Raw genomic sequence first — 14,506 nt, 5'->3', positions numbered from 1 at the left:
CACCCCAGGGAGGGAGGAAAGGGTTAATGATCCTGTTCTACAGGTGAGGGAAAGAGGCCTGCGGCGCGAGCGGGAAGCGGGACCCGGATTCTGCGCCTCCTCTCGAGCAGTCCCAGGCCTTTCTGGCTTTCCCGGCTCTTTGCCCAGTCCCTGCGCGGAGCCTGATGCCAGACTTTCACGCTGCGGGGGGCACGACTCCACCTGTCCCAAGGGCACCGGGTGTATTTTTCCCGGGTGATTCGACAAACATGTGCTGAACACCTGCCTCGTGCCGGGCTGGCTCCATGCTGGAGGCTGGAGTTGCAAAAAAGACATCGCAAGGAATGGACACTTTAATGAATTCGCCTATTAAACTCTCCTAACGACTTCTACCACTTGCCCCAGCCTTGCCCGTCAGGAAGGCAGAGGCAGGGTAATGCGACTCGCCGCCGGCAGGACGCGAGCCAGGCCGTCCTCCGGCTCTGCCCCCCAAGAGCCTTCGTGAAGCCACAAAATCCGCACCCAGCTGGCCATGACCTGGCACCTCCGGAGTGGAGCATGTTTCCCCGAAGCACGAAGAAGTGGCCACACGGTGAGCCCTCTCAGAAAGCAGACTACAGCCGCGCGACTCGTAAGCCACGGTGAGGCTAGCCTCACGGCGAGACGTGGCGGGCCATCACGCTGGCAAGGAGAGCTTCATTTGGTCCAACGGAACCTCCCTTCCGATCCTGGAAGCCAACTAGGAGCTTCCAAACAATCTGCTTTTTCAAAAAGAAGGGGGACGGGCAGATCGCAACTCCCAGGCATCCCGCAAAGTAGGCGGGTCACCTTAGGGGCAACCTTTACCCGCTCAAAAATTCGTCTCACATTAGCAGTGAGGATTCGGGCGTCACCCCGAATCGTTATTTTCCTTACTCATAAGTTTAAGGCATAAAGACACCTACCGCTTAATCCCTAGGTAAGCAATCCTAATCTCATTTCCAATACGGTGAGCACCATGGTTGACGGTTGAGTTGACAACCCAGTTCCCTGGAAATTTGTCTTACTCGTTAACAATTTTACTTTGTCACTTTTACTTTTATTTGTTGTCGGAGGGAAAAAAAAAGACCAATCTCGCTCCGACCTGCCGTATGCAGATTAGCAGGCGGCGCCGCGAAGGCTCACGGGGAGCAGCACTACCCCTTCCGGTCCTCGCCTATTTTGAGTTCTCGCGAGAGCTGGTCGGCCGAACGCCGGAAGCTCTTCGTCGTTCCGTAGCGGGCCAAGGGGCGGACTCGCGGGTTGGGGGAGTCTTAGTTGCTTTCGGCTCGCGCGGCGGCGCAAGATGGCGGACATCTCCTTGGACGAGCTCATCAGGAAGCGCGGGACGGCGGCGAAGGGACGGTAAGCAGCCTTTTCCTCCTTGGGGGTTCAGGGTCCGCGGCCTAACGGAGCTCGAAGCGGAGGAGGGAGCTGCCGGGGCGCGACGCGGAGGACCGTGTGCGCCGCCCCCTGTCGCGGCCGCGCTCCCCATTGGCCGGGCCGTCGCCGTCGCGGGCCTAGCGGCCCGGTCGCCCGCCCACTGGCTGTAAACGCCGTCCCTCCGGCTGGCCGGGGGAGGCCGTGGGGCCGCGGCGGGGGGCGTGGTGTCCCATGGGGCTCCGCGGTCCGGTGTCTCGGTGGCGCAGCCCCCTCTCCTACCTCGGCTTGCTCCTCCGTGATCTCAGCGCTGCCTCATCCCCACCCATCCTGGAGTTGAGGAGGCTGAAGTTTAGCGGGGAAGTGACTTGCTCAGACGCCGCCGAAGCTGAGAGAACCAAATCCCGCGCCCGGTCGCCCCGCTTGGTGCGGCGCGTTGTTTTCCCAGCCCTTTCATAGGCGTGATGCCTCCTCCGCTCTTTTCACTGTCCTGCTGTCTCTTAGTTGTTAATGTCGCCCCCATTTTGCAGGTGAGGAGCTCGAGGCCTGAAGAGGTAGAGTGACTTGCCCGAGGCCACGTAGAGCCGAGCTGCGGGGCTGCGTGCGCTTTAAGTGCCGACGGAGTTGGCCTCGGGCATGGGTAGAAAAACAGGTGGGATGGGCTGGAGGTTGGCATTTCCTGGCGGCGGTCGCGCCCCGATTTTTCGAGAAGAACGTTCTGGAGCTGGACGAGGAGCTGTGGAGGTGATTTGTAACTGTGTGCCCCAAACTTCCTCCAGACCCTCGAGTATTATGAGTCCTTTCTAGCCTTTGTGAGCTGAGTTCACCTGTATGAAGTGAGAGCTTGCCCAGTAGTTTTTGGTTTTGTTTTTTTTTTTTTTTGAGTTGGAGTCTCACTCTGTCGCCCAGACTGGAGTGCAGTGGCCGCTCCCGGCCAGACCGCAGCCTCGACCTGCTGGGCTCCGGCAATCCTTCCGCCTCAGCCTTCCGAGTAGCCGGAATTACAGGCATGCACTACCACGCCCGGCTGATTTTTTTTTTATTGTAAAAATGAGGTCTCGCTGCCCAGGCGGGTCTCGAACCCGCGGGCTCAGGCAGTCCACTCACCGCAGCCTCCCAAAGGCGCGGGATTACAGGCTGAGCCACCGAGCCCGGCCCAGTAGTTTTTTAACACACATTAACTAAGCTTAAGCGTCTTTGTAAATAGGCTGTAAAGATGAAAGATGTTAGATTTTGTATTCTCAGGCATTCATTTACGCAGCAGATGTTTAATACCTCCCGTGTGCCTGTGGCTAGAAAATAGACTTCTAGCTTGCTGTCCGGAATGTATCCCTCTTCTCCTGGGCTCAGGCAATCTTTCCGCCTCAGCCTCCCAAGTAGCTGGGACCACAGGCACACCCCACCACGCCATGCCACCCCTCCCATACGCACTACAGTTGCTACCACTACCTCGTAATTCCCAGCCAGCACTCACCAGGCTTCTACTTCCTGCTGCTAGTTTTTGTTTCCTCATCTGTTGTCTGTGAGTGGCTCACTCCTAGGTCTTCTCTGTAGCGACTGATGTGGAATCGGTGCTGGGCCCTCTGTCCACTTCCCAGGTCCTGCGCTCTGTAATCACTCCTGCAGTTCCCGCCTGCGGGCAATGTGTCCTGCCCGTGTGATCAGTCCTTTCTTGGTTTTGGTGTGTGCAGAGTCGGGCAGTGGGTGGGGCTGCAGGGTTGGAGGGTATGCAAGGATCACCAGAAGATCAGGAGCTGTGCAGGCGGGCAAACCTGGTCTCTGGCAAGTGCCGCTGTTGGGTTCTGTGCCTCTCTGGCCAGGGGACTCTTGAGCTGTGCTGCTGCCTTACTTGTAATGGTGGTTCCTGGTAAGTTGTTGAGGAATTAGATGGGAATATTTGTTTTAAAGTTTGTGCTATGTAATAAATGTTCAACAGGTGATGGGAAGCCTTTCTTTAAGGAGTAGAAGCATTTCATGCCCCTGGGACTTAGTAGTAAGCATTTGGATTGTAGAGTCAGACTGTGGAGGTTCAAATCTCTGCTTCCCTCACTTTCTATATGATTTTTTTTTTGAGTTGGAGTCTCACTCTGTCACCCAGACTGAAGTGCAGTGGCCGCTCCTGGCCACCGCAGCCTTGACCTCTTGGGTTCAGGTAATCCTTCCGCCTCAACCTTCCAAGTAGCTGGGACCACAGGCACATGCCAGCACGCCAGGCCAAATTTTTTTATTTATTATAGAGATTAGGTCTCACCAAGTTGTTCAGGCAATCCTCTCACATCCACCTCCCAAAGAGCAGGGATTACATGCATGAACTATCACTCCTGGCCACTAAAGTACTTTCAAAAGTCCCTGATGAAAAGTGCTAAATGCTCACTAGATGGTAGTTTTTGTCATTGTTGTCATTGAAGGCTTTTTAAGTAAAAATGTAATGTGATCCAATTTCCAGCATGAGGATATTGCTTTGCTATTATGTGAGGATTGGACTGGGGGTCCTTGCAAGGAGTGCAGGCAGAGACTAGTGTTGAAGAAATTGGAGTGCATGCTGTCTAGGTTAGATCTTCTGGAAACTTCATTTTTATTTCACTTGCACAGCCAACAAAGATAAACATTAGATCCAGGGGTCCCTCTCAAGGTATGATTTGAACCTCTGCAGTGTGACTCTAGAACCTCAATGCTTACTACTAAGTCCTGGGGCATTTTGTACTTCTCCTTCTTTAAAGAAAGGCTCCCCACTGGGTGCGGTGGCTCAGCCTGTAATTCCAGCACTTTGGGAGACCGAGGCAAGAGGATTGCCTGAGCCCGAGGGTTTGAGACCAGCCTGGCAACTTGGTGAGCCCTCATCTCTACAACAGAAATCACAAAAACTAACTGGGTGTGGTGGCATGCATGTGTAGTTCCAGCTGCTTGGAAGGCTGAGGCAGAAGAATCACCAAAGCCCAGCATGTCGAGGCTGTGGTGGTCATGAGCATGCCACTGCACTCTAGCCTGGGCTACAAGAGTGAGACTCCAACTCAAAAAATAAAAAAATAGCCGGGCTCAGTGGCTCAGCCTGTAATCCCGCGCCTTTGGGAGGCTGAGGTGAGTGGATTGCCTGAGCCTGCGGGCTCGAGACCTGCCTGGGCAACTTGGCGAGACCTCATCTCTATATTAAATGAAAAATTAGCCGGGCGTGGTAGTGCGCACCTGTAGTTCCAGCTACTTGGAAGGCTGAGGCGGAAGGATCGCTGGAGCCCAGTGGGTCGAGGCTGCGGTGCCCGGGAGTGGCCACTGCACTTCCAGTTTGAGCAACAGAGTGAGACTCCAACTCAAAAAAATTAAAAGTAAAAAAATAAAGGCGCCCCATCACCTGCTAAACACTTACTACATGGCACAAACTTTAAAACAAATGTAATTTCCCACAGTAAACATATTCTGTTTTACGTGCTTCCTAGAGGAAATCTCCACACTTGGAACTTTGGTTTTAACATTGCATGGATATTCCAGGAGGAACTTTGTTCTTAATAATTCAAGAAGAAACCATGATTCTCTGAGAAAGCATTCTTCTTGGTGGAAATAGCAAAAGATCCAGCATGTGAAAGTATAAATAACCTCTTTTCCTGATGGGAAAAGAGCTCAAGCCTGTAATCCCAGCACTTTGGGAGGCCAAGGCGAGAGGATTGCCTGAGCTCAGTGGTTTGAGACCAGCCTGGGCAACTTGGTGAGAACTCATCTCTATAATAAATCAAAAAATAAACCATGCGTGGTAGTGCACGCCTATAGTCTCCAAGTTTCCTCAACTTGGAAAGCTGAGACGGAACGATCGCCTGAGCCCAGCAGGTCAAGGCTGTGGTGGCCATGAGCGTGCCACAGCACTCCAGCCTAGGCTCCTACTCAAAAAAAAACCTCTTTTCCTGCCACTCTGGTCATTTTGTTTCCTCTTTTCCTACCACTCTGGTCACATTGTTGTAGCGGCACCTCGAGTAAGGAGTTGCCAATACACTGAGAGTCAAATATTGAGTCCTTTATGGCTGGTGAGTGAGAGCAGGCTCAAGCCAAAAAAGAGACTCTCGACCCCGAATGAAGCAAGCAAGGGGTTTATAAAGGCAAAAACTGCCATTTCATCAGAGTCGGGTGGGGTGCAAACAGGAAGTTTGGGTTACAGAACAGTAACAGTTTACCTGGAGCAGTTACAGAACAGCTTATCTGGGCTTTTTGTCAAGCAGGATGTGGTTAATTGGGGAAGGTTGAAGCAGTCTCATGGCGGAGGAGAAAGAGGGTGAGCTTAAAACAAAACAAAGGAACTCACTATAATTTGAGCCATTTTGTTTTGTGTTCCTCACCTCTTGTAAGTCAAGAAAAGGGTCACAGCAGGGCGTGGTGCCATGTGCCTATTACCCCAATCTGAGGTGGGAGGATCGCTTGAGCCTAGTAGTTTGAGGTTGCAGTGAGCTATGATCATGCCACTGCAGTCTAGCCTGGGTGACCCAGAGAGACCCCATCTCTTTAGAGAAAGAGAGACAGAGAGAGAAAGGGGCCGAGAGCGGTGGCTCATGCCTGTAATCCCAGCGCTTTGGGAGGCAGAGGTGAGAGGATTGTCAGAGTCCAGAGGTTTGAGATCAGCCTGGGCAACATGGTGAGACCTCGTCTCTACAATAAATAAAAGCATTATCTAGGCATAGTGTTGCCCACCTGTGGTTCTAGCTACTTGGAAGGCTGAGGTGGAAGGATCACCTAAGCCTAGCAGGTTAAGGCTGTGGTAGCTATGAGTGTGCCACTGCACTTCAGCCTGGGGGACAGAGTGAGACTAACACACACACACACACACACACACACACACGTCATTACCATTGTTTAATGGGAAATTCAGAGAGGGAAGGGCTGGTTTTGAGTGATATTTCATTCAGGCCTTGGTGAGATGCTGTTCTTCCCTATACACTGCTCATATTTAGTGACAGATGGACAGATCTCCCCAGGATAGCACTGGGCACCAGTTGCAGTGCAGGCCACTCCCACACGTTGATTTCTTCCTTTAGATATGAGGGCATCACTGATTAATCAGCTGAGGTGTCCCCTCTTGTTTGATGAGTTTATCCCAGAGGATAGCTGTCAGTCTACTACATAGTTGAAGGTGGCTGTCTTGAGTGGAACAGCTCTGGGTCAGATGCCCTGGGGAAGGGAGTGGGAATGGGGGATATTAAACTTTTGCAATTTAGCCCAGGGCTCTGGTCCTAGTACTGGTTGCTTGTTTCCTTGTTGAAATAAGGTAAAGGAAGTGTAGTCCTAAACACAAAAAGTTGGGTTTTTTGTTGTTTATGTTTTTGAGTTGGAGTCTCACTGTCGCCCAGACTGGAGTGCAGTGGCCACTCCCAGCCACCACAGCCTTGACCTGCTGGGCTCCAGTGATCCTTCCACCTCAGCCTTCCAAGTAGCTGGAACTATAGGCATGCGCTACCACGCCTGGCTAATTTTTGATTTATTGTAGAGATGAGGTCTCGCCAAGTTGCCCAGGCAGGTCTCGAACCCGCTGGCTCAGGCAATTCACTCACCTCGCCCTCCCAAAGCGCGGGATTGCAGGCTGAGCCTCCGAGCCCGGCTAAAAAGTTGTTTAAATGAGTCATTACCTAACTTGGAGGGGGAAGATTGATTGATTGATTGATTGATTGATTGATTGGAGTTGGAATCTCACTCTGTCACCCAGGCTGGAGTGCAGTGGCACACTCACAGCCACCGCAGCCTTGACCTGCTCAGGTGATTCTTCCATTTCAGCATTCCAAGTAACTCGAACAACAGGCACACGCCACCACTTCTGGCTTATTTTTGTGATTTACTGTAGAGATGAGGTCTCACAAAGTTGCCCAGGCTAGTGTTGAATCCCTGAGCTCAGACAATCCTCTCTGTGGCCTCCCCAAGTGCTGGATTATAGGTTGAGCCAATAATTACTTTTTAAAACGAAAGATCTGCACAAAATTCTTGGGTAAGAGTATAGTGACTTAGTGTCTTGTTTTTCTTTATATCTTTAAGACACCGAATTCAGAGTTGACCCTCAGTAATAGTTTGAATTAAACTGTTTCTCCCTATAGAACTCACCTCAACACACACCCTAACCCAGAACAAAGTCCACTTTGTAATAATCCAGGGCCCCCTTCATGGGCCTGAATCCTTTGGACTGACATCTATACGTAGAACCCGTCTGCAGCCGTGCCCTCTACGGACGGAACCAGGAGGGTGAGGCATTCTTAGCCCAGACAGACCCTCCCTGATCATCACAGGCATGCCAGGTTCCAGTCTGGGGTATAGGGGAGAGTTCAGGGTCCAGTGCAACCTTGCCCTCTTGTCCACCTGCAGTGCTGTTCCATGGCCCTGGTGGAATATCTGGTGGAATATCTTGGAAGCAGTTACAGATTTTAAGTTTGGGTATGATGGAGGTGGGACAGTTAAGAGACTTGCTTAGAACCTCTTCCCTCCCAAACATTGACAGAGGGCAAAAGTGCGGGATTTGTTTTGGAAACATTAGTAATCCCTACAGTGGGGAGTGAGGCTGCAGGTAGAAGTTGGGGGCTTCTCAGGACTCCACTTGCACCCAGGGACACATAGCACACTCACTAGTGACCAAGTGGGTGAGCACAGGCACTGAGTCTGCTGGGCAGTGTGCTCTCCTGAGGGGTTGGGCTTTGTTAGGGAGCCCTCGGTGGTTCTTGGAGTAGAAGGATAACATAATTGAGTCTATGTTTTAGACCTACCCCTAGCAGGAGTATTTATTTGAAAAATTCTCGATGACTAATGCCTGCCTTAAACCAGTACTGCTGCCTGCTGGGATGAATAGCTGTCTTTCAGGCAGGAAGAGCAGCCGTGATTAGAAAAAGCCTAAACATTGAAGCCCCCTAAAGCTGAAAGGAGTTGAAAGAACTGTTGTAACCTGGAAACTGAATGCATCAAATTGCGGGAAATAGCTTATACACTCCCACTGTGAGGACCTCCTGTATCCACAACTACCTCCTCCCCTAAACGAACCTTTCAGGCTGTTCTAATAGAGAAAAATGTCAGCATAGTTATCTTTGCTGTCCTTCCTGCCAGATGAGCATTATGATACGTGGGTCCCATAGTGAGGACCTTAACTTTTTTGATTTGAATTTTTTTAATTTTTATTTTTTGAGTTGGAGTCTCACTCTGTCGCCCAGACTGGAGTGCAGTGGCTGCTCCCGGCCACCGCAGCCTCCACCTGCTGGGGCTCCGGCGATCCTTCTGCCTCAGCCTTCCAAGTAGCTAGAACGACAGGTACATGCTACCACACCCGGCTAATTTTTTGATTTATTGTAGAGATGAGGTCTCATCAAGTTGCCCAGGCGGGTCACGAATTTAATTTGAATTTTATGGGTTTAATAGTGTCATTGCAGCCGGGCACAGTGGCTCAAGCCTATAATCTCAGCACTTTGGGAGGCCGAGGTGAGGGGTTGTCTGAGCCCACGGGTTCCAGCCTGGGCACCTTGGCAAGACCTCATCACTACAATCAATCAATAATAAGTAAGTAAGTTAAGTAAGTAAGTAATTTAAGTAAGTAAGCAAGCCAGGTATGGTGACACATGTCTGTAGTTCCAGCTACTTGGTAGGCTGAGGTGGAATGATCCGAACCCAGTGGGTCGATGCTGGGGTTACTGTGAGCGTGCTACTGCACTCCAGCCTGGGTGGTGGAGTGAGACTCCAACTCAAAAAAAGAAAAAGTGTCAGCCGGGCTCGGTAGCTCGGCCTGTAATCCCGCGCCTTTGGGAGGCTGAGGTGAGTGGATTGCCTGAGCCTGCAGGTTCGAGACCCGCCTGGGCAGCGAGACCTCATCTCTACAATAAATCAAAAAATCAGCCGGGCGTGGTAGCGCATGCCTGTAATTCCGGCTACTCGGAAGGCTGAGGCGGAAGGATCACCGGACCCCATCATGTGGAGGCTGCGGTGGCCGGGAGCGGCCACTACACTCCAGTCTGGGCGACAGAGACTCCAACTCAAAAACAAAAAAGAAAAAGAAAAAGTGTCACTGAAGCTAAAATACTAGGCACTAAGAATAGGGAGGGTTATTTATTTTGTTTTTGTTTGCCTTTTCTTAATTCTTCATATTCTGGTCCTTAACTTTTGACCCTTACTTAATTGGTGCTTTAACCCGTTGTAGTGAAGTTGAAATTCATTCCCCTTGTTGTGCCAGCCCTCCAGTGAATCCAACATACTTGGTGGCATAGTGTCTGAAAGGCAATGGACAAGCTATAGGGCGTATTGAGGACATATACACAGGGTGTTCAGGGTGGGCTGGACAGGAGGAAAATGTACCATTTGTGGCAAGCATGCTGGTTGGAGAGTAATTTTCCCATAGTAATCTCTGCTTAGTAACCTCTGCTTAGCAACCTCTACCTAGCTCAAAATAAAGGGTCTCAGTTCCTTGCACATCCAGTGTCCTAAGGAACGGGCCAGGAACTAGATGTTATTCACAGGCAAGGCATAAACACCCAGGATGACAATTCCCAGAGGCCATACCCGAGGACACTGAACACACGTTTGTCAAGGAACATAGGGTCATTCTCAGGGTATGTTTAAGTTATGCTGCCTGCAGGATGTACACAACATACACTCACCATTAGTAGCTCTTGGAATAGTTAATTGCCTTGATTCTGAGTTTCCTCCTTTAAGAAATTGAACAATTAACCTAAGTAACAGGGTTGTTGTAAGGTTTTTTTGTTTGTTTGTTTGTTTTGGAGTTCCATCTCACTGTTTCCTGGGCTGGAGTGCAGTGGCACACTCACAGCCACCACAGTCTCAGCCTGCTGGGCTCAAGTGATCCTTCCACCTCAGCCTTTCAAGTAGCTGGAACCACAGGTATGTGCCACCATGCCCAGCTAATTTTTAAAAAAATTTATTGTAGAGCTGGGCTCGGTGGCTCAGCCAGTAATCCCAATGCTTTGGGAGGCCGAGATGAGTGGATTGCTTGAGTTCGTGGGTTTGAGACTCGCCTGGGCAACTTGGCGAGACCTCATTTCTACAATAAATCAAAAAAATAGCCGGGTATGTAGCGCATGCCTATAGTTCCAGCTACTTGGAAGGCTGAGGCGGAAGGATCGCTGTAGCCCAGCAGGTCGAGTCTGCAGTGACTGGGAGCGGCCACTGCACTCCAGTCTGGGTGACAGAGTGAGACTCCAACTTGAAAAAAAAAAAAAAAAATTTATTGTAGAAACAAGGTCTCACCAAAGTTACCCAGGCTGGTCTCGAACTCCTGGACTCAGGTAGTCCTCTCACCTCTGCCTCACTAAGTGCTGGGATTACAGGTGTGCGCTATCATGCCCGTTTGTTGTGAGGTTTAAAAGATGTCTAAAGCCAGGCACGGTGGCTGACCTCTATAGTCCAAGCTACTTGGGAGGCTGAGGCAGGAGGATCACTTGAGCTCAGGGGTTCAGTGCTGCAGTGAACTCTGATCACATCACTCTGCTCCAGTTTGGATGACAGAGCAAGACTCCATCTCTTTTTTTTTTTTTTAAGAGGTCTGTGTCAAAATGTAGTGAGTACTTAAAAATTTTATCAATCATTTTCTTTTCTTTTTTTTTGAGTTGGAGTCTCACTCTGTCAACCAGACTGGAGTGCAGTGACTGCTCCCGGCCACCGCAGCCTCGACCTGCTGGGCTCCAGCGATCCTTCTGCCTCAGCCTTCCAAGTAGCCGGAATTACAGGCATGTGCTACCATGCCCGGCTGATTTTTGATTTATTGTAGAGATGAGGTCTCACCTGCCCAGGCGGGTTTCCAACCCGCGGGCTCAGGCAATCCACTCACCTCAGCCTCCCAAAGGCGCGGGATTACAGGCTGAGCCACCGAGCCCGGCCAATCATTTTCTTTTTTTTTTTTTGAGTTGGAGTCTGACTCTGTCGCCCAGACTGGAGTGCAGTGGCCGCTCCCGGCCACCGCAGCGTCGCCTGCTGGGCTCCAGCGATCCTTCCGCCTCAGCCTTCCGAGTAGCCAGAATTACTGGCATGCGCTACCATGCCCGGCTGATTTTTTTATTTATTGTAGAGATGAGGTCTCGTTGCCCAGGCGGGTCTCGAACCCGCGGGCTTAGGCAATCCACTCACCTCAGCCTCCCAAAAGCACGGGATTACAGACTGAGCCACGGAGCCCGGCTCAATCATTTTCTTTGAAGAGTCTTTCCTGACAGGCGTGGTGGCTCAAACCTGTAATCCCAGCACTTTGGGAGGCAGAGACGAGAGGACTGCCTGAGCTCAGGGATTTGAGACCAACCTGAGCAACATGGTGAGACCTTGTCTCTATAATAAATCAAAAATTAGCCAGCCACATGGTTCCAGCTACTTGGAGGGCTGAGGCAGAAGAATCATCTGAGCCTAGCAGGTTGAGGCTGCACGGGCTGTGAGTGTGCCACTGCACTCCAGCCTGGGCAACAGAGTGACACTCCGACACCCCCCACCAAAGTCTTTCCTAACCCTTGAAGCAAATTGTCTCATATGTGGCCATGGCAGACATTGCTTATCAATCATAGATTCCTGTGGAGTCTGGAAATTTCCTCAGAATTCTCAGTATAGCACTTCAGGCAGCCATTACTGATGATCAGAGAAGGCAAACTGTTGAGGAATATGAATAAGTTGAGGTTGCAGAAACCTAAACCCCCTTTCTCCTGCCCCTCCTTATATGAAGATTATTTTTCACACAGAATTGGAGTGAGCCAGAAAACTTTTGAATTGGCCGCTTTTTCCATTCTCTGTTCAGGGATATAAAATTTGTTTTCAAATATCTCATTGTTCTTCATTTGAAATAATTGTTTTTGATTGATTATCTTTTTTTCCCCCTTTTCCTGGCAATAATGTTTTATTGCTTGAATGATTTGTGAAATTGGGTAACCTGACTTCTTTTTTTTTTTATTTTTTTTTTATTTTTAAGTTGGAGTCTCTGTTACCCAGGCTGGAGGGTAGTAGCACGCTCACGGCCACCACAGCCTCAATCTGCTGGGCTCAGGCGATCCTGCCACCTCAGCCTTCCAAGATGTTGGAACTACAGTCATGTGCCACCATGCCCAGCTAATTTTTTAATTTACTGTAGAGATGAGGTCTTGCCAAGTTGCCCAGGCTGATCTTGAACCCATGAGCTCAGGCAGTCTTCTCACCTCAGCCTCCCAAAGTGCTGTGCCCGGCCTTACTTGACTTCTGCAAAGCAAAATTGATACGGTGGGGTCAAAATTTGCCCAATTTTATGGTACTGTAAAGTCATGGAGTATCATGTGTTAAGATGGTCCCAGCTTCTTTAATTATGAATATCAGGAACCCTTTGGTGATGAAGGGTGCCCTGGTGACAGGAGGAAGTGGACTCTGAAGAAGACAGAAAAGACAGGAAGTCTTTGAGAGAGGACTAGTTTTGGATTGGAATGTGTCTGACTCCCACTATGTGCTGGATGACATCAGTGAAGTCTTCCAGTTTTGTTTATACATCCTGGTTCCATTTGTAGTGTTCTCACACCTGGAGACCAGCTCCTCTTTCTCCAGGAGGTCTTTCCTAAAGTTCCCGAAGCAGGGTCAGGTTCTGGAGCTCTCTCTGAGTTGCTGAGATCCTTGTGAGTCCCACTCTGAGGGGTGGTGCTGGTGTGGCCCTGTGTCCTGGCCGTGTGGGTGTCCCTTCTCAGTGGGGAGGGGCAATTAGAGAGTAGGATCCTAGCAGAGCACTGGTCTAGTGGGTGAGGGCTGACTTCCTTGAGAAAAACCCTCCTGGGGTGGCCATCCTCACCTGGGGCTTAGAGTAGGAAGGCGGGAAGCTTGGAGCATGTTAAAATGGAAAGTTTCGGTATGGACTTTGGAGTCAGGTGGACTTGGAGATCCAGTGCCAACCATGCCACTAGCTCTGTGGTTTGGTTCCTCCTCTGTAAGATGGAGGAAATGACAGCTAACCCAAGACAGTGTGAGCCTAAAAGTGTGGGGTGTACGTAAGAGCTCTGTAGGGTTCCTGACACTTAGTAGGAGCTCAGCTCTGGAAAGCTCTTTGCTGTCATTTCTCTGATGCAGGGTAGATATGGGTGACAAGGTGCAGAGTGTGCCCCTAAGAAGCTGCTGGTCCTGTGAGAGATGAGGCATGGTAAGTGCCAATATGGAAGCTTTGTCAGTGCCTTGACTGCTTCGAGGAGGGAGCCTGCTCTGCTGGAGTGCTATGGGAGGTGTTGAGGAAAGCTCCTGAGGGTGGGGACATTGGACAAACCCCAATTCAACTGCCTGGATGCCCCTTGACAACTACTCTCGCAGACACCCTGGGCCACCTCTTAGCACTCCCACAGCCTCTGGTGTCTGGTTGCTGAGGTGTCCCCGCAAACTTAACCTTTCTCTCCTGGTGTAGGAGTGTGGTGATTATTTAGGTATCTATATGCCTTGGTGCACCTGGAGGCCACTGTCTCTCCATGCTTCTTTTGGTCACTTGAAAGCCTGTGACTTTGGAGGGGTGTGTAGTTGGTGAATAGTTTATCTGGAGTGCTTTCTACTAACTCTTGTTTCAGAAATGAATCTGGATGGATTGGTAAATGGATCAGGATGATAAATGTTGATTAAAATCCTTTTCCCCGTTCTGTGAGTAAGAATTATATCACAGCTCCTGGTCTGAGCTGGTCTGAAACTGCCTGTTTTATCCCTTGAGGCTGCCATAACAAAATACCATAAATTAGGTAGCTTATAAAAAACAAGTTGGCCAGGCATGGTGGTTCACCACCTTAACCCCAGCACTTTGGGAAGCCGAGGTGGGAGGATTGCTTGAGCCCAGGGGTTTGAGACCAATCTAGACAACATAATGAGACTAGTCGCAACAAAAAATCAACAAATTATGAGTGTGGTAGCATGTGCCTGTACTCAGGAGGCTGAGACAGAAGAACTGCCTGAGACCAGGAGGTCAAGGCTGCCGTAAGCTGTGTTTGTGCCACTGTACTCCAGCCTAGGCAACAGAGTGAGATCCTGACTTAAAAAATAATGATAATAGGCCGGGCTCGGTGGCTCAGCTTGTAATCCTGCACTTTGGGAGGCCGAGGGGAGTAAATTGCCTGAGCCTGCGGTTTCGAGACCCGCCTGGGCAACTTGGTGAGACCTCATCTCTACAATAAATCAAAAAAATTAGCCGGGCGTGGTAGCACGCGCCTGTAGTCCAGCT

At 50.3% G+C, this 14,506-nt stretch overlaps 1 protein-coding gene across 3 annotated transcripts in view; it reads left to right on the top strand.

Annotated features, from left to right (window-relative positions):
- The first annotated feature begins 1,184 nt into the window (after window positions 1-1,184).
- POLDIP3 (DNA polymerase delta interacting protein 3) overlaps window positions 1,185-14,506 on the top strand; it is a 31,680-nt gene continuing 18,358 nt past the window's right edge. For 2 of the 3 annotated variants that reach the window (XM_008063626.1, XM_008063625.1), the window contains exon 1: window positions 1,185-1,362. In XM_008063626.1, the coding sequence (XP_008061817.1) occupies window positions 1,304-1,362 (59 nt within the window). In that variant the 5' untranslated portion in view covers window positions 1,185-1,303. The remainder of the gene's footprint in view (window positions 1,363-14,506) is intronic. The other variant, XM_021715295.1, reaches the window with a different exon arrangement.

This window comes from Carlito syrichta, unplaced genomic scaffold, assembly GCF_000164805.1.
Source record: "Carlito syrichta isolate Samal-C Ts95f unplaced genomic scaffold, Tarsius_syrichta-2.0.1 Scaffold306957, whole genome shotgun sequence".
Lineage (NCBI taxonomy): Eukaryota > Metazoa > Chordata > Mammalia > Primates > Tarsiidae > Carlito > Carlito syrichta.
Note: the sequence above shows the minus strand (reverse complement) of the source record. Positions and strands in the feature narration are given on the sequence as shown.